This window comes from Moschus berezovskii, chromosome 15 (assembly GCF_049115385.1).
Source record: "Moschus berezovskii isolate FMDL1 chromosome 15, NW_MosBer_1.0, whole genome shotgun sequence".
Lineage (NCBI taxonomy): Eukaryota > Metazoa > Chordata > Mammalia > Artiodactyla > Moschidae > Moschus > Moschus berezovskii.
In genome coordinates this window covers 20,417,526-20,445,477 of record NC_142474.1, presented here as the reverse complement: position 1 = coordinate 20,445,477, position 27,952 = coordinate 20,417,526, and the positions used below count along the sequence as shown (strand labels likewise).

General features: G+C 48.2%; 1 protein-coding gene across 8 annotated transcripts in view; it reads left to right on the top strand.

Annotated features, from left to right (window-relative positions):
* ZNF341 (zinc finger protein 341) overlaps window positions 1-26,702 on the top strand; it is a 51,472-nt gene extending 24,770 nt beyond the window's left edge. For 4 of the 8 annotated variants that reach the window (XM_055435748.2, XM_055435740.2, XM_088843842.1 and 1 more), the window contains exons 9-14: window positions 3,871-4,079; window positions 8,486-8,582; window positions 11,294-11,426; window positions 13,094-13,205; window positions 13,443-13,513; window positions 15,223-26,702. In XM_055435748.2, the coding sequence (XP_055291723.1) occupies window positions 3,871-4,079; window positions 8,486-8,582; window positions 11,294-11,426; window positions 13,094-13,205; window positions 13,443-13,513; window positions 15,223-15,752 (1,152 nt within the window). In that variant the 3' untranslated portion in view covers window positions 15,753-26,702. The remainder of the gene's footprint in view (window positions 1-3,870; window positions 4,080-8,485; window positions 8,583-11,293; window positions 11,427-13,093; window positions 13,206-13,442; window positions 13,514-15,222) is intronic. The other 4 variants (XM_055435711.2, XM_055435701.2, XM_055435721.2 and 1 more) reach the window with 1 other exon arrangement.
* The last annotated feature ends 1,250 nt before the right edge of the window (window positions 26,703-27,952 follow it).

Genomic DNA, 27,952 nt, shown 5'->3' with positions numbered 1-27,952 from the left:
TACTATTTTTTATATGCTAAGTACCCTGCTAGAGAGCTTCCCTAGTGGCTCAATAGTACAGAATCTACCTGCATTGCAGGAGATGCAGGTTGGATTCCTGGGTCAGGAAGATCCCTGGAAAAGAAAATGGCAGCCCACTGTAGTCTTCTTGCCTGGGAAAGCCCATGGACAGAGGGGCCTGGTGGGCTACAGTCTATGGGGTGGCAGAGTCAGACGCAACTTAGAACTGAATAACAGCTCTACTAAGGTTCCTTACATTCAGTACTTAACTTTCTTCTCATAGCAACCTTAGAGCTAGGCATTTTCAGTGTATCCAGATGAAGAAACTGAGGCTCAGAGAGATGAGTGATCCATCCAGAGTCACACTGCCAGTAGTAACTGAGGCAGGATTCAAAGCCAGTTCGTTTGACTCCAAACCCCTTGTCATAACCAGCTTAGTATGTCCTCCCAGGAATCCAGCACTCAATGCAGTACGTTTTGTAGATTTCCTTTCCTTCCTTCTTTTTTTTGACTATGCCACATGGCTTGTGTGATGTTAGTTCTCTGACCAGGGATCAAACTCATGGCCCTTGCAGTGGAAGCGTAGAGTCCCATCACTGAACCACCAGAGAAGTCCCAATGGCTGCATTCTTTAAATCCCTTATTATTGGACATTTACGTTATTTCCTGAGTTTTGCTATTATAAACAAAATCATGATGAATATTGTTGTAATCAAATCTTTGTCCACATCTCTGACTTTTTCCTTATTATAGACTCTTAGCAGAGAGATTGATGGAGTTAGGCTATCCTTGGGGGTGGAAATCACCAAAAACTTTTACTCAAACTTGCTTAAGCAGTTAGGAAGTTTGTTATCTCACATAATAAGAAAACCCAAGATGGGGCAACTCAGGCCTGAGACAGTCAGTCAGTTGACTGACTCAACTCCGCATCAAGGGCCCTGTGTCTTTCTAACTCTTGTCTCCACTCTTTTAGGACATGGCCCTGTCCTCTGCTGGTGGTTCACCTGTGGTCCTGTGATGGTGGTTACTTTTTCTAGGCAGAAAACCAGACACAGTATTATCCATGAACATAAAGGGGTTGTATTAATAGTATCTTCTTTAGGATCAAGGAAACCTTGCCCAGAAGCCTTCTGTAGCCCTCTCATTGGTCAGAGCCCATGCACCTGCTCTATCATTTAGAAATGCATTGTTAGGCTGCAAATAATAGATAACTGGCTTACTGGTTAGAATTTTTTTTCTCTCTCAGATCATAAGAGGTCCATAAGTAGGTAGTATTGGGCTTATCTAGTAGGATTCTCTTGGCTTTCTGCTTTGCTATCTTTACCATGTGGCTTTCATCCTCAAGGTTGCAGAATGGCTATCATACCTTCAGTCATCACATCTGTATTCCAATTAGGATAAATGCAAAAAACAGAGGGAACTTCTCCTAGGAACCTTTTGCGTTTGTGTCCAGGGAGTGATACCCTCCCCAAAGATTACTGCCTACATACCATTGGCAAGAAATGGTCTCATGGCTGACACTCGATGTAAGGGAGCCAGGCAGGGGATCAAGTGTTTTAACTGGGCATCTTGCCACTCTGAGCAAATCAGGGTTCACTTTGTTAGGAAGAAGAAACCTTCATCCTTCTTTGTTAGGAAGAAGTGTTGGGGAATTGTATAGGCAACCCTGAGTGTGTCATGCAACTGTGACTGTTTCACAACCCTATGAGGAAGAGTGTGTGCATGCATATGTGCTAAGTCACTTCAGTCATGTCCAACTCTTTGTGACCCTGTGGACTGTAGCCTGCCAGGCTCCTCTGTCCATGGGATTCTCCAGGCAAGAATATTGGAGTGGGTTGCAACGCCCTCCTCCAAGCGGATCTTCCCAACCCAGGGATCAAACCCGCATCTCTTACATCTCCTGCTTTGGCGGATAGGTTCTTTTCCACTAGTACCACCTGGGAGTGAGGTGGTGTGTGTACTATTTATTAATGTATACCTTTTAAAATGTTAAAAGCTTATCTTTCATACAACTAACATAGTGAACTTGAATCAGAGTTTTGCTTACTTCATGAATGGGGGAACTGGAAAAATGACAAAGCCGGTCAAAAGATGATATGGAACACTAATACCTATGTCTCTGTGTAACTGTGTCAGTGAAAAAAAGGAATCCTGAAATAAGATCACTAAGTTAGATACAAATCTGGTTTATGTCCTTCAGGGCAATAAAACCTCTGGAGTTAAAAAAAAATCCTCTGGAGTTATCTTTTCTACATGACAAAAATCATTTACATTGGATCAGTTTTCTACAAGTTAACATTTAACTTTAGAGAATCTAGGTTCTGATCAGTAATAAACAGTCAAAACAAGTGACATCACCCAGAGAGTGAGGTGACCCTTAGCAGCTTAACCTCCTTCACCTAACTGCTTGCCAGACAGCACTTCTTAAAGTGAGGTCCCCAGCCCAGTAGCTTCAGCATCACCTGGGTGCTTGGCAGGAATGCACGTGTTCAGGCCACCCAGACCTGCTGCGTCAGATTCCTTGGAAGTGTCCAGTCTATTACTGTGATGCTGGCTCGAGTTGGAGAGCCACCATTCTCCCTTAACATTGGAAGGATGGGATGCCATCTTTTCACATCTTTTCAAGATGTTATCATTCCAAGTTTTGGATAATTTTTCTTAAATATACCCAGTACATACAATACAAGAGAGTTCCCTTTTCTCCACACCTTTTCCAGAATTTATTGTTTGTATACTTTTTTGATGATAGCCATTCTGACCAATGTGAAGTGGTACTTCATCATGGTTTTGTGTTTCTTGGAATCTAGAAAAATGGTGCAAATGAACTGATTTGCAGGGCAGAATATAGACGCAAACGTGGAGAATGGGCTTGTAGACACAGCAGGGGAAGTGGAGGGCAGGACGAATTGAGAGAGCAGCGCTGACATGTATACGCTGCCATGTGTAAAACAGCTAGCTAGTGGGAAGCTGCTGCGCAGCACAGGGAGCTCAGCCCGGTGCTCTGTGATGACCTAGGGTATGGTATGGCGGTGGGGTGGGAGGGAGGCTTCAGAGGGAGGGAAAACATCGATAGATACATGTTGACTTACATGCACAATGTGAGAGTTAAGTTTTATTAGGGGCAAAATGAGGGCAGTCCGGGAGGCAGCACCTCATACAGCTTTGAGAAACTGCTCCAAGCGGCAGGGAGGGAAAGGTCGGTATATATGAGATTTTGGTGAAGAGAGTACATGCAATCAAGCACATATTTTTTCCAGAACGTTTCTGCTAGGCTTGTGAAGCTTTTGCTAGTCACGAGGAACAGTCATCACCATGAAGGATTTTAGTGCTTTTCTAGATATAAGGAGATACAAGAATTAGGCTCATAAAATCAGCTCCTAAAAATACCTGAAGACCTGTCCTACTAATTTTTCCTTGAGCACAGAGTGCCTCGTTTCTGCTTTCCACCCTGAACTCATTTCAGGGGGTGGGTCAGCTGTAGCAGCATGCGATTTAATCCTCGTAGAGGTAGATGGCAAGTGCCTGTGGCAAGTGCCAATTTGTGGCTGACATACATATAGCTGATTCACATTGCTGTACAGCAGAAATGAACACAGCATTGTAGCAGTTATGTTCTGGTTAAACAATAAATAAATTAAAAAAAAATAATATGTATGGCCTAAGCCAACACAATATTGTAATTATCCTTCAATTAAAAATAAATGAATGAAGAAAAAATAATAATAAATCCAGGGCTCCCGCAGCAGGGAAACAGGGGAACAGCAGTTGGGTCTTCCATGAGCAGTGTTGGAGGTGGACACCACAGGGCAGGGGACCACAGTGGAGTCGGCTCCCCAGCCTGCCCTCACCTGCCCTGCCTCTTCCCCCAAGGTGTACAAATGTGTGGTCAAGAGCTGTGCGCAGACCTTCCCGAAGCTGGACACGTTCTTGGAACACATCAAGAGCCACCAGGAGGAGCTGAGCTACCGCTGCCACCTCTGTGGCAAGGACTTCCCCTCGCTGTATGACCTGGGTGTGCATCAGTACTCGCACAGCCTCCTGCCACAGCACAGCCCCAAGAAGGACAGCGCCATCTACAAGTACGTGATCCCCCTTCCCTCTCCCTGCAGGAATCCCAGGGGTCCATTCCGTTAGTGGTTCCAGCTGCTCAGGTCCAGTGGGACATCTCAAAGGGGAATCTTAGGCTTCAGGGCCCAGCCTGGGGGAGTGGGTTGTGTGCCGTGGCTCTGAGTGGGGGCAGAAAATGTAGGCCCCCCTTGTATCATTCAACTTGGCAGACATACAACCTAAAAAAAAAAATCTTAAAAAAGGGAAGCTGATTTTTCCTTGTTCATAGTGGAAAAAAGATTTGTTTTTCCCTAAAGTAAAATATTATGAAAATAGTATTTTGTCTGATAATCTACACAATTTAGATTACACTTAGAATGGTACACTGATTTTTGTTTTTTTGGCTGCACCGGGTCTTGGTTGCTGAGCACAGGCTTTCTCTAGCTGTGGCAAGCGGGGGCTACTCTCTAGTTGTGCTGTTCAAGCATCTCATTGTGGTGGTTTTTCTTGTTGCAGAGTATGGGCTCTGGGGTGCGGGCTTCAGTAGTTGTGGCTCATGGGCTTAGTTGTCCCACGGCATGTGGGATCTTCCCGGACCAAGAATTGAACCTGAGTCCCTGCATTCATCGGCAGATGGATTCTTAACCACAAGACCATCAGGGGAATCCTACATCGATTCTTAAATGAAAAAATGCACAAGTGTGTATTTGAAAGCAAAAATCATAAAAATAAGATTGGTATGTTTTATAATCTATGAAATTTAGGTTAAAGTTGGAGCTATATGCTGATTCTTAGCATGGGACAAGGAATGAATTAAATGTGTATTTTATTGGGGGTAATTTTTCTGACAACCCTTTCCATGGCTATAGTCTTCTGTTTCAGTCATAAAGAAGGTCCCTTTAGCAGAAATGACAAAGGGCTCCCTCTGTTTTGCCATATGCTTTTAATCAGAACTTCCGATCATTCTCTTTGGATCCATTGATCTTGTAATTGCCCTTGTCATTCTTGTTGGAGCTACTGAGCCTGTGTTCATCCTTGTAGAGTTTCCCTTCCTCAAGAACTTTCTGGCCTCTCCTCCAGAATCCCATTTGCTGATGGTGTTGTCCAGCATCACTTCCATGACTTGGAGGAATCCCTCACTGTTGCTCTCCATTCATTTCGCTGTGCATTAGCCTTATGTCATTTGGGAGCAGCTGCTTCACAAAACCCAGCAGCACATAGTGCATGGGGATAGGTATTAGTGAGAGGAAAAAAAACAGGAGTTTCCATTAGTGAATATTTTCATGTTAGAATGGTTTTGCTTCTCAGACTTATATCTGCAGGGAGATATATATATAAAATATATATAAAACTTATATATAAGTTTTGCAGACTTATATCTGCAGGGAGTTGGCTGATGACCTCTGTTAATGCACGCCACCACCCCCCCAACCCTGGGCCCACCTCTAGCTCCAGGGTGAGGCTTCTGGGGTTCAGAAATGAGTAAATACATACTTTGAGTCTAGAATGCATGAGCTGCTTAGGGAGACAGGAGCGTATGTATTCTTACTATATGCTGTGATAAAATGCTGTCATAGACATATATACCCACGGTGAGAGGGTAAGGGATGGTATCCCAGGATCAATGATATCTGAACTGGGTTGCGAAGGATGAGTAGAAGTTTGCCGGGTAGACAGTGGATGGCCGGGAGTACCTTCCTAGCAGGAGGAACAGCAAGTGTAAAGATAGGAAATAAAATAGTAAGTGGTTTAGAATGACTGCTCTGTAGAATGGAAGTGGGAGGAGATGCTTAGATGGGGCCTGGGAGAGAAAGTGGGGCCTGAGAATCTTGTAGAAATCACAGGAGCTTTGAGAAGCTGGCAGGGGGACTGGGACTCAAGAAATGGGGTAGAGGGCATCTGACCCTGGGGGAGATTGGGAAATGGGGCCCCAGAGGCGGGAAAGCCAAGTGAACTCTGACCAGCTAAGGGGTGATTTCTGGATAACGATGAGTAATTCCCATTTGTAGAGAGCTTTTGCTTTTGCCCTTCCAATCTGTGGAATTTCTAGGGGTCCCTGTAGCTGTGTGGCTCTCTGGAGTGAGATGCCAAGTAAAAAGAAGTGAGTACCTGCAAGGTGCTTTGACCTGACTTAGGGACACTGAGCCCTGCCTTCCTGGGAGGTAGGTGGTATCAGTCAGTTCAGGTGGCTATAACAAAATATTATAGACACATGACAGAGAGAGGGTGCCCTTTCTCTCTGGTCTTTCGTTTTCTTTCTTTCCTTCTTTAGCTGCATTGGGTCCTAGTTGGGCACTCAGAATCTTTTGTTGCAGCTTGAGGGTTCTTCATTGTGCCGTGTAGGCATCTCTCTAGTTGTGGCATGTGGGCTCCAGAGCACGTGGGCTCAGGAGTTGCAGTGCACGGGCTTAGTTGCCCCTCAGGATGTGGGATCTTAGTTCCCTGACCAGGGATTGAACCCACGATCCCCGTGTTGGAAGGCAGAGTCTTAACCACTGGACCACCAAGGAAATCCCTGCTCTTTTCTTATAAGATCACTAATCTCATCTGGAGGCTCCCTCACTCATGGTCTCACCTAGACCTAAGCACCTCCCAGAGGCTCCATCTGCAAATACCATTACATTGCGGGACAGGACTTTACCATATGGATTTTGGAGGAACCTAGTTCAGCCCACAGCTGTGATGTTCTCCCCATTGCAAAGATGAGGACACTGAGGCTCAGAGAGGAGATGTTAGCATTCCATTATACATGGATAGGCTGCAGTTTATTTAACATGTCCCGTACTACAGGTTAATTCGGTTATTTCCAGTTTGTCTTTATTATAAATAACATTACAGGGAGCAACTTTGGACCTATATCTTTGCTCATTTGTAAATAAGTTCCTAGAAGTAATTTTGCAGGTCAAAGATCAAAAGATTAATTACTACCTGAAAAAATACATTTATATGCATACAGTGCAGTATTTTAAAACTACAGAAGCGCATAGAATGAAAAGGAATTCCCTGTCCATCCAGGCCCACTTCTGCATCCCACGGGCAATTGCTTTCAAGAAGTGTTTCTTTTAAACTTACCTTGAGGGACTTCTCTGGTGTTCCAGTGGCTAAAAGTCCAAGCTCCCACTGCAGGGGCTCCAATCCTTCATCAGGGAACTAGATCCTATTTATCCCATAACTAGAGATCCCGCATGCTGCAACTAAGATCCATTGCAGCCAAATAAAGAATATTTTTTAAAAAACTTACTTTGACATAATCTCAGACTTCTAAAAAAGTTATACGAATAGTACAAAGAATTCCCATACACATCCTTCACCCACATTTCCCAGGTATTACAATACTAACTACACTGGCTGAGCTTTTTGAGAATAATTTGCAGACACCATGCTCCTTTACCTTTTCTCTTTCATGTGTATTTTCTAAAAACAAGGATAACCTCGCCCATAAAAGCATCGTGTAGTTATCAAAATCAGGAAGTTAAATCAAGACAATTCTGTTATCCCATCTATAGACCTTATGCAGAAATTTCCAGTTGTTCCAATAGCATCTTTTATAGATGAAGAAGAAACTTCTTTCTGGTCCCAGGGTCCAGTCCAGGATCACACGTTGCATTCCGTTGTCCTTGTCTCTTCAAGTCCCCTTTTTGCTGAAACAGTTCTTTCTGTCTTTGTCTTTCATGACCTTAGTATTTTGAGGGAGCAGAAGCCAGGTATTTTGTCAAATGCGCTCAGTTTGGATTTGTCTGATTTGACCTCGGGGTTGTCCCAGGATCAACACTTTTGGCAGGAGCATCACGAAGCGATGTTGTGTCTTTCTCAGCACATTGTATCAGGAGACACATGCCATGGATTTGCCCTATTGCTGGGCGTGTTACCTTGCATGACTTAGTTAGAGTGGCATTTCTGGCAGGGAGTTTTCATTTTAATGGTCTTGCGAAACTGCCTCCCCTGCAAACCTGTGCCTCCAGCCACCAGAACCTGAGCCATTCCCATCTTTCTCCCACCAGCTCACAAAGTCTCTGCCCTCCTGGTAGCACGGCTCCCACCCCACCCCCTCCTTCTTTCTTGCCATCTGTAGGCATTTAGCTTGTGGTTTTCAGTGTGTGGCCCGAGGGGGAGTCCCCTGGGCCCACCACAGGTGCAGGCTGCCTGTGGGTTTCCCACCGTGGCCCTGGTGGACAGATGGCAGGGCCCACAGTTCTGTTTTTAGCATGAATTGCCCACCTGCCTCTAGCTTTCCTCATTGGTACTGCATTATAAATGGGCCCATTTGCTGGCCAATGTTTTCGTGGTGGGAAGACAGTGGGGTCTTTTCTTTAGTGTGGCTTGTGGCCTGAAACTTCTGTTTTGTGGGTATGTTAACCAGTGATGGTGGAGGAGGGGTGTGGCTGGTTACCTCCAGCCGTGTGCATGCTCTCTCACCTGTCTGCTCCTCCCCATTTAGGTGTGTCAAATGCGTCAACAAGTACTCCACACCTGAGGCGCTGGAGCATCACCTGCAGACCGCCACTCACAACTTCCCCTGCCCGCACTGCCAAAAGGTGGGGACCCCTGCCCTTTCTGGCGAGACGAAAGTAGGGGGTGAGCGAAGACCCCACTGTCCCCTCCTCTCCTGCCTCAGCACGTGCAGGCCAAGCTTGGGGTTGTCTCTGCAGACAGCACTTCTTCTTGAGGAGTGAGAGCTCTACCTGGCCTGTCTTACCAGTTGGTCGTCCACCCTGGCTGGCCCGGGGTTGCTACTAGGGCTAGGAGGGCCAGCCAGGCTGTAGAGAGGACTGTCCTGGACCCAGGCCCAGCATGCAAACAGCAGCCTCCAACTTCCTGACATCTTATTATCCTGGTTATTACCAGTTCCTTTTTTTCAGTGGATCTGGAATCTCTCACTCAAGCCTGGCCCTTCACACCCATCAAAAATCCAGTCAGGATTCCATTTTTCACTTTTCCCCAAAACATAATTTTTGTAAAGTTTGTTTGAATCAGGTCCATATATTGTTATTGACTGATCCGACCAAAGTTTCTATTAATCTACAGATTCCCCCATCAATGCTCTTTTTTTTTTTTCCTTTTAATGTGTTTGTTGAAGAAGCTGGGCCTTTGGTCCTGTGGAATTTCCTGAAGTCTGGATTTTGCTGATTGCACCCCCTGGTGTGTCTAACTGATTTCTTTGTTCTTTTCATTTTCAAACCACCTTACATGGCAGATTTCCCAGGACAGGCAGTCCTGGTTTCACTTCGGCCTCATTGTAGATGTTTCTAATTTTATAGGCTAATTTGGGGATTTGGAATTTGTGGTCCGAATAAAAGGTAGCATGAATTAGCAAGAACCCTGTACCAGATGTGGTTCTGAGCATTCTATCTGAAACTGACTCATTTAACCCTAGGAGGCTGGCATACTATTTTACAGACAGGGAAACTAAGGCACTGAAAGATCATCCAGCTAGGAGATAATGGAGTGAGTAAGTAGTTAGTGTAAGGTCGAAACGGCCCAATGATGTTAAATAAAAGAACCCAGACGCCAAATAGATAATATAACAGGCTTTAATGGCTAGGCGCTGTTAGGGTCCGGAGTCGCCCTTCCCTCAAAGGAACAGAGGACACTCACGATAATGCAAGAGACACAGCGAGGTTTATTTCCAGCTAGCTGGGGTCCAAGTGTCTGCCTGACGCAGCGGGTTTCAACAAGGACTCTTACCTAGGGTTCCAAACAGCATCCACTGTGGACGTCGTTCAGGCACTCCTTCGCTGGGGACGTCTCCCACAACTTCCAGTAATGGAGCCTCCAGGGTCGTAACCCGCTCCTTCCCTTCCACGAGAATTCTCAATTGGGACCGGGCAGAGACCTGTTTCAGTCCTCCCCTCTAGGAGGTGGCCAAACCTCCTGCCGCGGCTTTTGTGCAAACCTCGGTATCGGAGGTTGTCTGTCTCTTTGAGGAGGGGTCTTGAGATCCCGGATGAGCCCCCAAATGTTAGGGTCCGGAGTTGCCCTTCCCTCAAAGGAACAGAGGACACTCACGATAATGCAAGACACACAGCGAGGTTTATTTCCAGCTAGCTGGGGTCCTTGTTGAAACCCGCTGCGTCGGGCACACACTTGGACCCCAGCTAGCTGGAAATAAACCTCGCTGTGTGTCTTGCATTATCGTGAGTGTCCTCTGTTCCTTTGAGGGAAGGGCAACTCCGGACCCTAACAGCGCCCCCGGGCGGGATTCCCGGACCTAACAGAGCGAGGTTGGAACAAAGGCAAGAGGCAACTTACATAACTTTAGGCAAGGTTTGGAATGGTGGTCTCTCATAGGTCAGTTAGCTGGGAGGCAAGACTGGGTTGGTTGCCCAGTCTGCTCAAGGTTGTGCTGATGCAATGGAATAGTTCTTGCTGTTTCTGGGCAGAATGCTGTTTCTGGACAGGAGGTTAGGAGGGGGAGCTTAGGAGAGGGTTGATCTCTACCAGGAACCAACACCTCAAGGACACTCCAGTAGTGGGGGAGGGAATGTGAGAATAGAGCACAATAGTCAGAGTCTGGTGGGACTTTTTCCCGCCAGCGGGAAAGGGAAGAGGGGGAGGAGAAGTCCAACAGTGGCCACTGAGGTCCGACCTTACAGTTAGGTCTGTGTCTTTGACCACGAATCTGTATCAGATGAATGAAAAAATGAAAGAGTGCCCTTCCTATGCCTGGGGAGGAAGTAGAATTTGGCTTCTGTGTGTTCTGGCTTTTTATTACCTTTCCATTTATTTCTTCAGTTACGTGTTCATTTCTTCATTCATTCTCCTGTTTGTCAGTTATTTTAACTCAGGCCCTGTGCTGGGAAATGATAGCTCCTCTCTGCCCTCTGGGAGATCTCGTGTGAGCACAGGGCTGTTATTCAAATAGGTTAGATGCTAACTTTAAAAGTATGGGTGGACTTTCGAGGCATTAAATATGTGGCATTGAGAAGTCACAGAGGGCTTGACGGAAGCAGTGACCTGAGTTGAGTCTTAAAGGATGAGCAGGAGTTTGTCCTGCTAAGAGAGAAAGTCTCTCTGGTAGAAACAACAGCCTGGGCAGAAGCTCAGAGCCAGCTTGTCTTGACTGGTCTTATGGGTGAGTAGTGGGAGCCATGAGGTTCTAATGACTGAGCTGGGCACTGTGAGCCTTGACCCCTAGTGGACAGAAAGAATGGTGTTTCCATAAGAGCTGGTAATGAGGGGCCCCTTGAGCTCGTAATGTGGTGAGGGTGGTGATTCAGACCTGATGCTGACTCCTTTGTCCTGCCAGGTATTTCCTTGTGAACGGTACCTGCGGCGTCATCTGCCCACCCACGGCAGCGGGGGCAGGTTCAAGTGCCAGGTGTGTAAGAAGTTCTTCCGGCGGGAGCACTACCTCAAACTGCATGCTCACATCCACTCAGGTGGGTACCTGCCCCCCAGCAACTTCTGCTCAATCCCCAACTCCGTCCCCTAGACACCCTCTCAGTTTCCCTTTCCATCCCCCTCTGGCCTTCCTTCCCAGCTCCTCAGCCTTCTTCCTCAGCAGCCTCCTGCCCACCCCCCTCCTCTTCATCCCCCACCCCATCTCCTTCCTGGCCCCCCACCCATCTGCCATCTCAAGGGAACAAGAGCTTCCCACCAACACTGTAGTAGAGATGAGCCTCTGGACACTGGTGGAGGTACTCCTGGCTCTGCCTCTAGGAATCATCCCCTATTCTGAGCCCCTGGGACTGGGCCCACTGTTCTCGATACAGAATTCCTTCCCACACCTTAACCTAAGACTACAGACCGTTCCATTGTAATGATCAGAATTACCTCAGTCATTGAATTGGCATTTTTCAAAAGTACTTATTCATCTTAGAGAGGAGGACACAGAGGAAATAATGGCAGGAAATAAAACAGCCCAATCATAGACCTTTTCCAAAGGGCAGGTTGTGACCCCTGACCCCTGTCAGACGAGAGCTGCTCTCCATGCCCCACCCCCACCAGCCCCACCCATGGAATCTGCAGCAGACGATTTGGGGTGACTCAAGTGGGCTCCGGGCCATACTGGTGAGCTATGAAATCTTAGTTCCCCCAAACACTAAATGTACACCATCAACCTCAGTTTTCTCCTCGAGGACTTACCTTATGATTTATGGTAAGGATTCAATCAGATAAGATGTAATCCCCGCCTCCCTTGGGCTTCCCTTGTGACTCAGCTGGTAAAGAATCCACCTGCAATGCAGGAGACCTGGGTTCAATCTCTGGGTTGGGAAGATCCCCTGGAGAAGGGAAAAGGCTACCCACTCCAGTATTCTGGCCTAGAGAATTCCATGGGCTGTATAGTCCATGGGGTCACAAAGAGTTGGACACGACTGAGCGACGTTCACTTTCATTTTTCACTTTCCCCCTTCCCATATGGTGGACCCCATTTCAGTAAACATCACGACCATCCACCTTGTCACCCACGCCTCAGGCTCATCCTTGACTCTCTTCCTCTCCTGCCCACAGCCAGTCCATTGGCAAGGGCTGCCGGTTCTGCTTTCTCAGCATCACCAGTACTTGGCCACTTCCCATTTCTCGTTCCAGCCTCCTTCCTGCCTGAGCCCACACCGCCCTCAGTCTGCTCTCCTCACGCAGTCAGATCCTGGCCCTCCTCCGCTCAGCCCCGCTGCGGCTTCTCATTCGGCTCAGAGTAGAAACCTTGGCTTTCCAGGCCCTCCCTGTCAGTCCTGGCTGCCTTGCCCACTTCCTTCTCTGCCTCATGTTCCCTCCCCTGCTGCTTCCACTTTGTTCCTCAGACACACCCAGCGCCCTGCCTCTCCTCCTGCCTGGACTCACTCCCAGGTGTCTGCCAGGCTCACTCCTTCACCACCTCAGGGCTCACCTCAGGTGTTGCCTCATCCGAGAGGCCTTTCCTGCTGCTCCGAACTGAAGCAGCCCCCTTGTCTCCTTGGCAAAGCAAAGTTCTGAGGAAGGAGAGAGAGGTCTTCCCCAGGCCACCTTTCTAAAGGAGTTGCTGCCGTCTAGTGGGGACCCCTGTGCCCCAAATTCAGATTCCCTCTCAGGGCGCCCTGGGTCCCCCCAACGGGGTTTCCTCTTGCAGGTGAGAAGCCCTACAAATGCTCAGTGTGCGAGTCCGCATTCAACCGCAAGGACAAACTGAAGAGACACATGTTGATCCATGAGCCATTCAAGAAATACAAATGCCCCTTCTCGTGAGTAGAGATGACCCTGGGTAGGAGGGGCAGGTTTACCAGCTGTGGGGTGGAAGGGGGCCGGGGCTGAGGGCGTAAGGCCCACTCACCTTTTGTCCTGTCCCGGGTCCTGCCTGGCTGCCTCACTTCCCACCCTCCTTCCCTGCCCAGCCCCCAGGGTAGATGAGAGCTAAAAGAGTGGCCAACAAGAGAGTCCTGGGCTTAGCGCGCTCCCCTGACCAGTGTTTTGGGTTCTAGGACACACACGGGCTGCAGTAAGGAGTTCAATCGGCCAGACAAGCTGAAGGCTCATATCCTCTCTCACTCCGGTAAGCTGCTCCTGCACCTGCCGGGAAAGTCTGGTTCAGCTCGAGCCCCCTGGGCAGGACCCTGGAAAGAGTGGGCATGTCTCATGAGACTTAGTATCCCTGCCTGACACCTTCGAGCCAGCAGACTCTTGCTCCCATGAGCCCCACCTACGTTTGGGTCCTCAGGGTACACAGAGCCTCTCTTGGAGAAGGAAGCTGACTCATGAGATGTCTATATCAGAGAAGCACCCACTGTGATAGAGATGGGGTCGTGTGGGAGGGAGATCCAATTCTGAGTGGATCCAAGATAAGGCCAGAGGGGTTCCTTGGTCCCCTTGGCAGAGAAGGGCAGCTGGGATGTGGAGTAGGGGTCTTCACGTCACTCCTGTTTCCAAGGGGCTCCACGGAACTCCCCCCGAGATCACTGCTTCCCTGAAGTAGCTTGGCTGGCTTCCCACATCCATGTACCATTTGGTCTGGAACACGATTTCTCAGTGTCAGCACTGTTGATATTTTGGATAATTCTTTGTCGTGGATATCTGCCCTGGGCACTATAGATTGTTTAGCAACATTTCTGCCTCCAGGGGACAAGCCAAGAAATCCCTGGGTAGTAAAGTCACCCCTGATGAACAGCCACTGGTTTCCAGAAAGGATCTAGTTTGAAATCTGGGAGAGTAGATTGAGGACTTGGAGACAAAGAGCCTAGGTTGGATTCTTGGCATTCCCACTGTCCTGCTGGGTGACCCCAGGCAAGTTTCTGCCCCCTCTGAGCCGGCATTCCAGGGAAACTGAGGGGGCCGTGACACCAGCTGTGTGTGGGATGGAGTTGACTTCACAGTGGACGTGGAGGCACCAGTGATTCACCCAGTGAGTGATGATTGAGAATCTACCACGTGTCAGGCACCGGGGGTGCCAGGAGGGAGTCAGGCAGAGCCCCACCCCACTCTCCTGGGAAGCTTAGCATTTAGTGGCAGAGATAAAAAGTGAACAGCAAACAAATAAGTATATTACACTAAAATGTGCTGAGTTCAAAGATGGAAATAAGCAGAGTGAGAGGGCAGAGAATAAAAGAGAAGTGTGTGTCAGGGAGGACTTCTCGGAGGAGGTGACAGAAAAACTGAGTCTGAGAGATGAAAAGAGCCAGGAAATGGCTCTTTTCCAGAGTGAGGGAGCAGCAGGTGTGAAGCCTTGAGGCAGGGAAGAGACTAGGGAGTGTTTGAGATGAGGAATGGTGGGCAGGGGGCCTGGAGCTGAGAGAGCAAGTGAGACGGGGGGAAGGGGCTGAGAGGAGAAGGGGGTGGTCAGCTACACGCATCTCCGTGGGAAACTTGGGGAAGCGCTGGAGGGTCTAGAGCAGGGAGTGTCCTGGAGGAGTTTTACCAAGACCTCTCTGGGTGCCCTCTGGGGAGTAGTGTGAGGGGGCCAGGGTGAGGCAGGCCAGCCAGAGAGGGAAGAGATGATGGTGACTTGGCAAAGTTAGCCACGGTGTGGGGGCTGAGCTTGCTGTTCCAGGCAGAGGGAAATAGCACATGGAGAGGCCCAGAGGCAGGAGGCTAGCACAGGAGAAGTGGCTGGGGGAAGGTGGGAGATGAAACCAGTGGGAGCAAGGCCCAGGTCACACTCCTGTTCACAGGGCAAGCTGAGAAACCAGGTTTGACTCCCAAGTGCCGAGGCAGCCGTGTAGGGTGAAGGGTCTGGGCACCTCTCACAGCCTTCACCTCTCTCCTCAGGCATGAAGCTCCACAAGTGCGCCCTGTGCAGCAAGTCCTTCAGCCGTCGCGCCCACCTTGCCGAGCACCAGCGTGCCCACACAGGCAACTACAAGTTCCGCTGCGCTGGCTGCGCCAAGGGCTTTTCCCGCCACAAATACCTCAAGGACCACCGCTGCCGCCTCGGCCCCCAAAAGGACAAGGACCTGCAAGCCCGGCGGCCCCCCCGGAGGCGGGCAGCCCCCCGCAGCGGCAGCGGCAGTGGGCACAAGGTGGTGACCCCCCTGCCTGACCCGCTTGGGCTGGAGGAGCTGAAGGACACAGGGGCCGGGCCCGTGCCCGAGGCCGCCCCAGGCAAGCCGCCCTTCTCAGAGCCAGATGCCGTGCTGTCCATCGTAGTGGGGAGCACGGTGGGGGGCGAACCTGAGCTGGTAGTGCCTGGGCATGCCGAGGGCCTGGGCTCCAACCTGGCGCTGGCAGAACTGCAGGCAGGGGCTGAGGGCTCGTGTGCCATGCTTGCTGTGCCTGTCTACATCCAGGCCTCGGAGTGAAGCGCCCATGGTGTTTGCTCCTGCGTCCTGCCTGATGCTCATCTTTAGGTCCAGAGCCCTTGGGAGCAGACCAGAGAGCCTTCCCAGTGGAAGTGAGCCATTGGTCAAAATCCTTCTGGGACGTCATCTGTAAACCCTGGCCCAAGGCCGCCTCGCTGTGTCCCTTGTCCTGCTGGGAAGCCCTGCACCACTCTGGGATCCAAGGCAGCTGAGCCTGAGCAGCCCAGGGTCTGGCTGGTCCAGGCTGGTGGTCGGGCTGCCTAAGAGGAAAGACAGGGCCGTCCCATCCACCCTTCCTCTAGGGTGCCAAGGGGCAGCCTCTAACTAAGCTGCTGAGGCCTGAGATGGTTGGAGTCCTCATCTGTTGAACTTTTTCACATGCAGTTCCTCCCAGCATCCCCAGATGACTCTGTAATGTAGGCATGTAGGAGGCACTCCAGTGTCATGGTTAGAGTAGAGCTATCAGCCAGATCTGGCTTCAGATCCAAGCACTGACACTTACTTGCTGTGTGACCTTGGGTAAGTCACTTCACCTCTCTGAGCCCCGCATTACATATCTGTACAATGGGGCTTATGACAGTACTACCTCATAGGGCTGTCATCAGGATCCAGTATGATGAAGTGTGCAAAGAATTCGGCACAGTGCTCAGCACTGAACAAGTGCTCAATAAAGTTTTTTTTTTTTTATCAAAAATGGCTCAGGCCCTGCCTTTGGCAGTTTCTTTCTTAGCCCCTTGGTGGCAGCAGTGCCCCCTCCAAAGCACGTGGGAGCTGAGGGGTCCCTTGGCTCCTCACTCACAACTGTCCTGCCCCAGTAGCCACAGAGAGGTTTGATGCATCCAAAACAAGTTATTTTAGATCATGACCCATGGAACCCCCCTGAGGAAGGGGTTTATAACTCACTTTTGAAAATGCAGAATCCTGGATCTTAGCCTAAAACCCTCTGTGATCAGCAACTCTAACCAAAGCCAGAGGACCATCCTAAATGGCCATAGATACCCTCGCATCCAGCATTCCCTTCCCCATCTCCAGCTAGTCCAGGGGGAAAGCACACCAGGCTCCTGGGAGGTAGGGAGGAGAAAAGGGGCCTTGACCAGTGCTTTCTTATTTATCTTCACCACCACCTTGCTGGGTCACATTGCCTCAGCTGCAGGAGAGGCCTCTGAGGCTCGAGATGGGACAGGATGGGATTCGAGAGGTCTGTTGGGCGCAATCTGATCTCGGAGTTTCCCTGAAGAGAACATCTCTGAGACATCTGTGTTTGGCCCTGCAGCTGGAGCTCAGAGCAAGGCTGACTTCCCCACATTCTCAGGAAAGGGTGTGATGAGGTGGGAGGGATGAGTGAAGCAGCCTTGCACAGCAGAGGAGGTAAGGGCAGTAAGTGTACCTGGCCCAGCCCTCAGAAGGGCCAGGGGAGGGACTGGTGGGGACAGGAAGTCTCAGAGAGGGAAGTAGCCTTTGACAGTGTTTGATGTATGGGTAGAGAGAAGAAGGCATGTCAGGCAGAGCAGGGCATGAGCAAAGACCTTGAGGTGTGACAGTGATTGAGGCCTGGGGCTCATGTGTGGTCCAGGGTGACAGATTTGGGGGAAGTGGGTCAATCACAATAATCACTAATTGCTTCAAACCTCCATGTGATGGAAGCTGTGTTGTAACCCTTCTGTGTCACATCAGTTCAGCCCTCTCAGGTGAGAACTGTCACTTTCCTTATTTCTCAGATGAGGAAACAGAGGCCCAGAGAGGTAGAACTTCTTGCCCAAACACACACAGGAAGTCAGAGTTGGGATTCAAGCTGGGGGACCTGCTTCCATGTACGCTTAGCCACTCTGCTCTACTGAAATATGGGACAATGTCAAATCAGAGAGAGCTTGGATGTTGGCTTAAGGAATGTTATTCTCTACAATGAGTATATTCTCTATTCTCTATAATGAAAGCATCATGGGTGGCATTAAAGCATCATAGGTTGGCATATGGGAGACTGGGGCCCAGAGAGGGGAAGGCCCACAGTCAAGGGTCACTCAAAGTTGATAACAGAGCTTCTGTAGGACAGGGTGTAGTAGAAAGAGGAACTAACCTGGGAATCCAGGGTTGTCAAATCCAGATTGTGGCATCAGGCAGATCTGGCTTTGAATCCTGGCGCTGCCTCTTCCCAGCTGTGTAACTGGCAAGTTGCTTCACCTCTCTGAACCTTGGGGTTCTTATATGTCAAATGGGAAGAATGATATTAATAGCACCTATCCAATGAGATTGTTGTTGCAACTCAGAAAATTGAGGTAAAACAGAGATCACAAATTGGCAGCCTACAGGTTGATAGACTTTGACTTTCACAGTGTTTAGAAAAAATGAGCCAGCCTTTAAAAGTTTCGAAATTTGAGACCTACAATCATGAAAAGTAAGAGGCATTCATTCCCTCTGTGTCAGGAACAAGACCATGGTGCCTGCCGTCATGACTTCAACATTATGTAGGAGGCCTAGCCAAAGGAACAAGGCAAGAAAAGTAAATGGTGTTAGGTTAGAAAGGAGAAAATAATAGTAAGGATGCCTATATAACAGCAAGACAAATATATAAAAATTTACTGCATTCCTGTACTCCAGAAGTGATTAGAAAATGTAAAGTTGGGAGATTTCACATAAAAATCCGAGTTTCTGACTTCTTTTGAAAAATGGGAGGGAATTCCCCTGAAACCCACTGGTTAGGACTCCACACTTTCACTGCTGAGGGTGTGGGTTCAATCCCTGGTTGGGAACTAAGATGCCTCAAGCCGCACGGCACAGCCAAAAAAAAGAAAAATGGGGTATCTGGCACTAGGGGGCGGCAGTCAGATGGCGCTGGGCTAGCCTGCCTTTTCAGGTGAGCACTTATGTTTTATGTGTCTCAAAAGTGGAAAAGCAGGATGGCCAGGCAGGGCCATGTGATTTTTCATGTTCCTGGCCCCCTTTACTCATTCATCTTATTTATAGACTCTGGGTATATGACTTTGAACTTCCCTGGTGGCTCAGATGTAAAGAATCTGCCTACAATGCGGGAGACCTAGGTTTGATCCCTGGGTTGGAAAGATCCCCTGGAGAAGGGAATGGCAACTGACTGCAGTATTCTTGCCTGGAGAATTCCATGGACAGAGGGGCCTGGCGGGCTACAGTCCATGGGGTCGCAAAGAGGCAGACACGACTAAGCGACTAAGCACACACACATATGACTTTGAGGAACCCTGTAAATCTTTCTTCCAGTTTTCTGCCTCTAAGCCAGAGCTACCCTCAGTTTCTCTATCGATAAACGTGGGGAGTTCAGTCCTGGCTTTACTGACTGATTACTGTCAGCACACCCTGTGCTCTGTACATTAATTACATGTTACTGGAGTCCTTAAGACACCCCTTGAAAGCAAACTCTCCTGTCATATCCATTTTACAGGTGGGGAAACCAAGGCTCAGAGGGGTATAGCAGCTTGCCCAAGGACTCACTGCTGGAATGTGTAGAGCTGGGCCACCAGTCCAGGACTGATAGACTCCAGAGCTCCTGCCTAGTCAGAGGATTTCCAAAGGTCTTGCCAGCTCTGATGAGATGATTATTTTTAGAACCACTTCTCTGAGGCTCCTATCAGAGCTCGGCCACACTATCCTCTCCAGGCCACCAGCCTCTCCTGCATGGATGACTATATCATCAGCCTTCTCTCTGGCATCATCTGCTTTCTCTCTTTCCCCACCACGATCCCCACCACTTTGACCACAAGAGCCCAAGTGATCTTTCTAGAGCTTGATCAGATTATGGCGCTTTCCTGTTGAAAACCCTCAAATGGCTTCCAATCCCACCCAGAATGAACAGGTTTTCCCTGTAGATTTCCAGGTTCTACATGATGCAGACCTTGTCTCCTACCACTCCTCTTGTTTCACTCCACCGCCAGCACAGCTGCCCTCTAGCTGTTCCTCTCTCATATAAACTAGCTTTGTTGCAGGAAGGGGGACCCCTTCCAGGGCCCAAAACTGGGCGCTTGTCTAACACTCGGAAATGAATTGTCCGAGGAGACACATGTGCTGACAAAGCAAGAGCTTTTACTGGGAAACGGCCCCCCCGGGTGGAAGGGTAAGGGAACCCAGGAGAACAGCTTTGCCGTGTGGCTCGCAGTCTGGGGTTTTATGGTGATGGGATTAGTTTCTGGGTTGTCCTTAGCCAATCATTCTGACTCAGAGTCCTTCCTGGTGGTGCATGCCTTGTTCAGCCAAGATGGATGCCAGAGAGGATTCTGGGAGGTGGTCGTGTTAGGGGAAGCACACTGATTGAAACCACCCAACCGGGCCAGGCACCATAGTAACAATTTGCATGAGTTTTTTTATGACAGGAGATCCTGATAAGGAATACAGAACTAATAAGCCACCACCAACCGGAAGAGTTTGGGAAAGGTGGAAAGGAGATACCAGGTGTCCGTCCACTTCCCAGAATCCCTCTCTCTAGCATCCATCTTGGCTGAGCGATGCGTGCACCACCAGGAAAGACTCTGAATTAGAATGATTGGCCAAAGACCACCCGGAAACATCCCATCACCATAAAACCCGAGACTGCGAGCCACGCAGCAGAGCTCTTCTCCTGGGTTCCCCTACCCTACTGCTCTCCACCCGGGTGCCCTTCCCAATAAAGTCTCTTGCTTTGTCAGCATGTGTCTCCTCGGACAAGTCTCTTCCGAGCGTTAGACAAGAGCCTAGTTTCGGTCCCTGGAAGGGGTCCCCTTTCCTGCAACGTATCTACAGTGCTCAGAACCTCCCTGGAATTGCTTGATCAATATTGGTTGAGATCCTCTGAGAAAACAAGATCCCCTCCACAATCCCCTCCTCCCACCTCACAGAGGCCAAGTTTCCCCAGTAAGAATCGTCCATGTAGGCTGAGAGAGCTGGGAGGTAATACCTGATATGAGGGCTCTTGCCTTTGTCTTAAAAGGGAGCTGAGAATATCTGGGACAAATGAAAAGGCGGTGGCTTGGAAGTCTCAGTTGACAGAGCAGGTATCCTGCCTGGCCCAGGAGAACCGGTTGGACCAATTTTATCACCCCTGGGGAGGAGGGAGTGACAGTAGCAGTTGCAGATGCTCCCAGCCCCCAAGGTTGCTAGCAAGTGCCCTGAAGGTTCTCAGGACCTGGAGCGGGTTGGTGTCAGGGAGTCTAGCAATTCTACATCAGGGTTGGGGGTGACCCCTTCTACTGGCCAAGGGTGGCTGGCGTACGGTTCGTCACAGAAGCTGAGACAGGAGGTCAAGGCCCGACTTCACTGTGTCGAATCACAGAGAGCAAACTGAAGCCCAGAAAGGGGAAGGGTCTCCTCAGGCTCACTGAGTTCAGATCACAGTGACTCCAGCGAGCCTGAGGTACTTTGTTGGGAAAGAATTTGGAGACAAGCAGAGAAGTTAAGAAAGTAAAGTGAAAGTTTATTTAAGCAAAGATATACTCTCAGAGGCAGAGGGGGCAGACAGGTGAAGAACTGCTGCCCTAGGCCTCTTTGGCAATCTGGTTATGAGGGGCCTACGAGTAAAAGGGTGGAATATTCACTGGGGAAGGAGGAGTTTGGGGGTCGACTTCCCTGACGTTCATGGTTGGTGATGCCATCCAACCATCTCGTCCTCTGTCGCCTCCTTCTCATCCTGCCTTCAGTCTTTCCCAGCATCAGGGTCTTTTCTAATGAGTTGGCTCTTCACAGCAGGTGGCCAAAGTATTGGAGCTTCAGCTTCAGCACGGGTCCTTCCAATGAATATTCAGGACTGATTTCCTTTAGGATTGACTGGTTTGAACTCCTTGCAGTCCAAGGGACTCTCAAGAGTCTTCCTCAACACCACAATTCAAAGGCATCAAGTCTTTGGTGCTCCATCTTCTTTATGGTCCAACTCTCACATCCATACATGACTACTGGAAAAAACATAACTTTGACTAGGCGGATCTTTGTCGGCAAAGTGATGTCTCTGCTTTTTAATACGCTGTCTAGGTTTGTCATAGCTTTTCTTCTAAGGAGCAATAATCTTTTAATTTCATGGGTGTAGTCACCATCTGCAGTATATGTCACCATACGTAGTTACAAATTGTTTTTTTTCTTGTGCTGAAGATATTTTTAAAGAGCAATTCCAGATCCCCTCCCCCTACCAAAAAGAAAAAACAAAACCCTGACCTAAATCTGACTCCCTCACATTGTTATTCATGGGCCCTGCTGCTGCTGCTGCTAAGTCACTTCAGTCGTGTCCGACTCTGTGTGACCCCATAGACGGAAGCCCACCAGGCTCCCCCGTCCCTGGGATTCTCCAGGCAAGAACACTGGAGTGGGTTGCCATTTCCTTCTCCAATTCATGGGCCCTAGTCCCCCTGAACCACCTGAAACCATGCTGGTGGCTCACTGTAGAGGTCGCTTGACTCCCACTCTGAATTTAGGAATGTACACTTGAACTTTAAAACAGATTCTCTTTGGGAAGGAGAGCCACAGGGCACCCTGCTTGGCAGAGTGGCTGCCAGGGCGTCGTTCAGGGTGAATATTAATGACCCGAGAGCTGCTACTGTTCATGGGACGTTTGGGAGCTTCAGGAGCATTGAGGGCCAGCACAGGTCTCCCTTGTGAACAGGCATCCAGAACATGGACTAAAAGGTGGGCTCCCAGGCTGAACGCAGAGCCCTCAGGAAGACAGTGTCACCAGCACGAGGCATGGGAATGTGTGTCCCTCTGGTCTGTGAGATCCAGGTGATTATGCACCAGACACACAATGTCACAGTAGGTCAGAGGTTCCAACAAAGGAGCCCAGAGAGAGGCATGGAAGGAGGATGGCCCTATCTCTGGTGGCCATCTTGAAAAGGCCAAGTGCAGGTTTTGAAGCAAAACCAAAGGTCTGTGTCCCCCATCAGAATGATGCCTGCTGCTGCTGCTGCTAAGTCACTTCAGGTACCAAATATATGGCAGGGTGTCTTTAACCACATGACCTTGGGTAGTTTCTACTTTTGTGGTTCTCAGTTTTCTCAACTGTAACATGGAGATGGTATAGTAATGCTTCTTTCATGGGGCTTTGGTGGATAGAGATAAGATGAGATTTTTGAGTGCAAGATATTCGGTAAACAAATCAAAACTTTGTATGCTTCTATTGTTGTTTTTACCAGGGACATTTTTTTAAACTGCAATGTAACATGTTTAGTTAAGTGTATAAAGTATGCAAAGGACCCTGATCTTAAGTATAAAAATATATTTTTTATTTATAATTTATAAACACCCATGTGAACACCACTGGATCTTGTTATAGAACCTGTCAGCATGCCCACAATGGTAATTTTGCCTGGTGTATACTATCCCAAGAAGTAACTACTATTCTGACTTCTCTCACCATAAACTATGCATGCTTTGCCTGTTTTTCTACTTTGTGTAAATGGAATCACACAGGCTTTTGTGTCTAATTTCTTTCAGTTAGCATAATATATGCAAGTTATTCAAGTTATTGCAAGTCATGGTAGCCCATTCTTTTCACATAGGTTTTAACGAGCTAATACTGAGGTAGGAGGTATGTGGGCCCCTGGGCTGGACAGTTGGTGTTTGTTAAGCAGAGTTAAATTCAAAGTTTGTTCTCACCCAGACACTCCAAGGACAAAGCTAGTGTCAGAAGCTGAGTTTTGCTAAAGTAGAGATAGAGTGCCCACTCCTGAGGTCAAAGAAGGCTTCCCCATCTGCACATGCACAGGAAGGCTTTTGGGGGGTTGAAAAGGGAGGCAGTCCCACCCGTAATAAACGTGGGCATGTGCCCAAAGTGTTTTGAGGTAGGATCCATCTTAGAGAAAATTTGCGTATGCATCTTGGGGAGGGTATGGCGACCAGTTAGGTGTGAAGAAAGAAACAAGATAATTGGCCAAATGTAAACAAAGACCTTGAAGCACTCTCTTATATAAGTGACTTGAATATTTATTTATTTGGCTGTGCTGGGTCTTCATTTTGGCATGCCATGCTCTTTGGTTGCGGCACGCGTACTATTAGTTGCGGCAATGTGGGATCTAGTTCCCTGATCAGGGGTCCAGTCTATGCTCCCTGCATTGGGAGCAGAGGCTTAGCCACTGGACCACCAGGGACCTTCCCTATATGAGTGATTTAAATGACCTTTTTACTGTGCTCCTCGTTCTGGACACCCATACTCCTCACTGGGTGTGTGTACCTGCCTAGCTTCTGACTTACTGCGCTCCTCCTCTTTGGAGAGGAGGCCCATACCCTTTCTCTCTGGGTATGTATTTCTGCCTTGCTTCTGTCTTAAACAAACTGTTTCTCTGTGCACTCTCCCACATTTTATGCTATGCCTCTAATAATAAACTTTCCTATTTTCACAGTTTTTTGCCTCCTTGAAATAGTCTTGCTTTCAAACTTGGTAAAGAGTCAGAGCCCTTTGCTTCTAGCCTCTAGCCTCTGGTGGTCTAATGGATAGGTTTCCTGGGTTTTCATCCAGGTTACCCAGTTCAATTTCTGGGCAGGGAACTAAGATCTCTCTTCAGGACTGCTCACTGCTCTCCCTCTGAGATCAATAGCAGTCGGCCTCAGTTTGAAAAAGCTATGCATTTGCCCAAGAGACCAGAGACCAGAAAAAATGAAGACTAGGGAAGCCCAGTATTGCCCTGAGAATCTCTACCAAGGCAGCTGAATCCTCAGCCATGATGGCAGCTACCTTTGTCCATATGTCACCACCTCCCATCTCACACACACTAGGCAGACATCATGAATTGATCTCAGCATATTTTCACAAAATGTCCTGATGCAGACTCAGACTTCTTCTCAACCCAATAACCTGAGTGACCGACACCAATTGATTGTGGTTGGTATTAAAGATTAAGTGTTCTGCTATCATATCCTGCAGAGTACATCATGAGGAACATTGGGCTGGAAGAAACACAAGCTGGAATCAAGACTGCTGGCAGAAATATCAATAACCTCAGATATGCAGATGACACCACCCTTATGGCAGAAAGTGAAGAGGAACTCAAAAGCCTCTTGAGGAAAGTGAAAGAGGAGAGTGAAAAGGTTGGCTTGAAGCTCAACATTCAGAAAACAAAGATCATGGCATCTGGTCCCATCACTTCATGGGAAATAGATGGGGAAACAGTGGAAGCAGTGTCAGATTTTATTTTTTGGGGCTCCAAAATCAGTGCAGATGCTGATTGCAGCCATGAAATTAAAAGACGCTTACTCCTTGGAAGGAAAGTTATGACCAACCTAGATAGCATATTAAAAAGCAGAGACATTACTTTACCAACCAAGGTCCATCTAGTCAAGGCTATGGTTTTTCCCGTGGTCATGTATGGATGTGAGAGTTGGACTGTGAAGAAAGCTGATTGCCAAAGAATTGATGTTTTTGAACTGTGGTGCTGGAGAAGACTCTTGAGAGTCCCTTGGACTGCAAGGAGATCCAACCAGTCCATTCTAAAGGAGATCAATCCTGGGTGTTCACTGGGAGGACTGATGCTAAAGCTGAAACTGCAATACTTTGGCCACCTCATGCAACGAATTGACTCACTGGAAAAGACTCTGATTCTGGGAAGGATTGGGGGCGGGAGGAGAAGGGGACGACAGAGAATGAGATGGCTGGATGGCATCACCGACTCGATGGACATGAGTTTGAGTGAACTCCGGGAGTTGGTGATGGACAGGGAGGCCTGGCGTGCTGTGATTCATGGGGTCTCGAAGAGTCGGATACGACTGAGCGACTGAACTGAACTGATCATATCCCCAAGATGTTTTTCTGGGCTCCCAGAGTTATGACATGAGGGGCTCTGATAGCATCCATGGTTTTCCCCACAGCAATATGAGATTGGTGGTGGTGAGGTCTACAGAGTCTGCTCGTTCATATACTCTTTGGGTCATGGCTCAAATCCAGCAAGTGTTTGCTACCTGTGTGTCTGGTTGCAGCATGACTTAGATAAGAAGGGAGAGGCTGATTGCTTAGATATGGAGGGGTTGCTCTACCCATCAGATGACTTGATGGAAACCTCCCTGTTTCTGTTTTTTATTTTGATAAAAATATTGTCGTTGTTGTTTAGTCGCTCAATAGTGTCTGACTCTTTTGTGACCTGAAAGACTGTAGCCCACGAGGCTCCTCTGTCCCTGGGATTTCCCAGGCAAGAATACTCGAGTGCGTTGCCATTTCCTTCTACAGGGGATCTTCCAGACCTAGGGATCAAACCCAAGTCACCTGCATTACTGGCGGATTCTTTACTGCAGAGCCACTGGCAAAGCTCATTAAAATACTGCAATGTCTCAATTACAAAAGAAACTCAAGTCTGGCTTATGTTTCACAATTGATGTTGCTGAGAATTCTTGACAATTCTAGCATGTTACTTACATTTGAAAGAGTGTTTCCAACCTGGAAAGTTGGGTGAGATGGACTCTCTCATCCTCTGGAAATAATTACCTATAGGTGGAGGCTGGGGTTGTGGCAGATTACAGCAACAAAACATCAAGGACCACATTCAAAGCTTGTTTTTGTCTATATGTAGATAATAGTCTGGGGAGGAGACAAGACTCATATATGTGAAATAATAGAGGAGAATTTCCATTAAGCTCTCATTTATCTGGAACTCCATTCCTAGGCAACAGAGTCCAGGAAGTGATTTTTTTTTTTAAAAAAAAGAAGTTAAGTTTTTCTTCATAGGGAAGCACTTCAACTCTCATTGTGAACAGGTTTACTCAGAACTGGTTTACTAATGCAAAAGACTGGAAGCAGCAAATTAGATTGGTGGGCTTGAGGGAAATATTGGCTACTAGACTCACTGCTAATAGACAGAGAAGTGATTCTTGACAGCAAAAGACAAAGGAAAACAATGATATGTGAACCCATAACCAGTTGGCCTTTGTAATGAACGGGCAAAAAAATAAAATAAAAAACAACCTTCAATAATGTTGTAGCCACGCGAGGTCAGGGTCCTCTTAGCCAAGGACCCTGACCAACATTTGTGAAAATCTTTTATACCCCATGTGTACGTGTCTGAACCCACCACTCCAAATTCCTTAAGACTTACATAAACCAAGGAAAACACAACCCCAGTAACCCCATCATTCATGTGCTATGTGCTCATGTGCTCAGAGAGTCAAACTGTTAGCCAATAATCAATAAGCCCGAGGTTACACTCCGATAGAGACAGAAAAATTTACGGCCTGTCTGGAAGAAGGGGTGATTAGTGTATGTTTTCTCTTAGGTGATGAGTAACCTAGATATGATCTTCAAGGTTCCCCTGTCTGGAGGGGGTCTTATCCTTCTGTTGTCACTTTCATAGGCACTAAACACAGAGTTCAGAGTCCATTGGAAAGGTGGCTGAGCATGGTCAGCATGAACAGGCCTAAGATGGAGTCCAAGCCCTATGAATTCCTTCTTCAATACTTTTGCTACTTTTGAAAGTTTTGAGTCTTCTCCTGGTTTAATTGCTCTTGTGCATAATGATGACCTAGAATAAAATACACATTTCTGAGCACCTACTGTGCTAGGCCGATGCTAAGTAAGCATCTAACACTCCCTATCTCACACAAGCTCAGAGGTGGTCCTGTTGTTATCTGTAGTTAACAGTTTTGGAAAGGGACGCACACAAAGGAAGGGAAGTAATGTGTCCAAGTAAGTATTCAGCGAGGGTTCTGAACCCTTGCAGTCTAGCTTTGCTGTTAGCCTCTGCTGCTGCTGCTGCTAAGTCACTTCAGTCGTGTCTGACTCTCTGCGACCCCATAGACGGCAGCCCACCAGGCTCCCCCATCCCTGGGATTCTCCAGGCAAGAATACTGGAGTGGGTTGCCATTTCCTTCTCCAATACATGAAAGTGAAAAGTGAAAATGAAGTCGCTCAGTCGCGTCTGACTGTGAGCGACCCCATGAACCGCAGCCTACCAGGCTCCTCCATCCATGGGATTTTCCAGGCAAGACTACTGGAGTGGGTTGCCATTGCCTTGTTAGCCTCTACTAGGTTTCAAAGAATCAGTTAGGTGAGTAAAGCATAGAAAGGCATTGCAGGTAGAGGAACAGCATAATATGTGAAGACATGGCCAGTAAATTAAGCTAGTCAGCCACTCAATTTCTGAGTCTTGGGTGTTGCTGTTCAGTTGCTAAGTTGTACCCAAATTTTTGTGAACCCCTTGGACCGTAGCCCACCAGAATCTTCTGTCCATGGGATTCTCCAGGTAAGAATGCTGGAGTAGGTTGCCATTTCCTTCTCCAGGGGATCTTCTCTAACCAGTGAT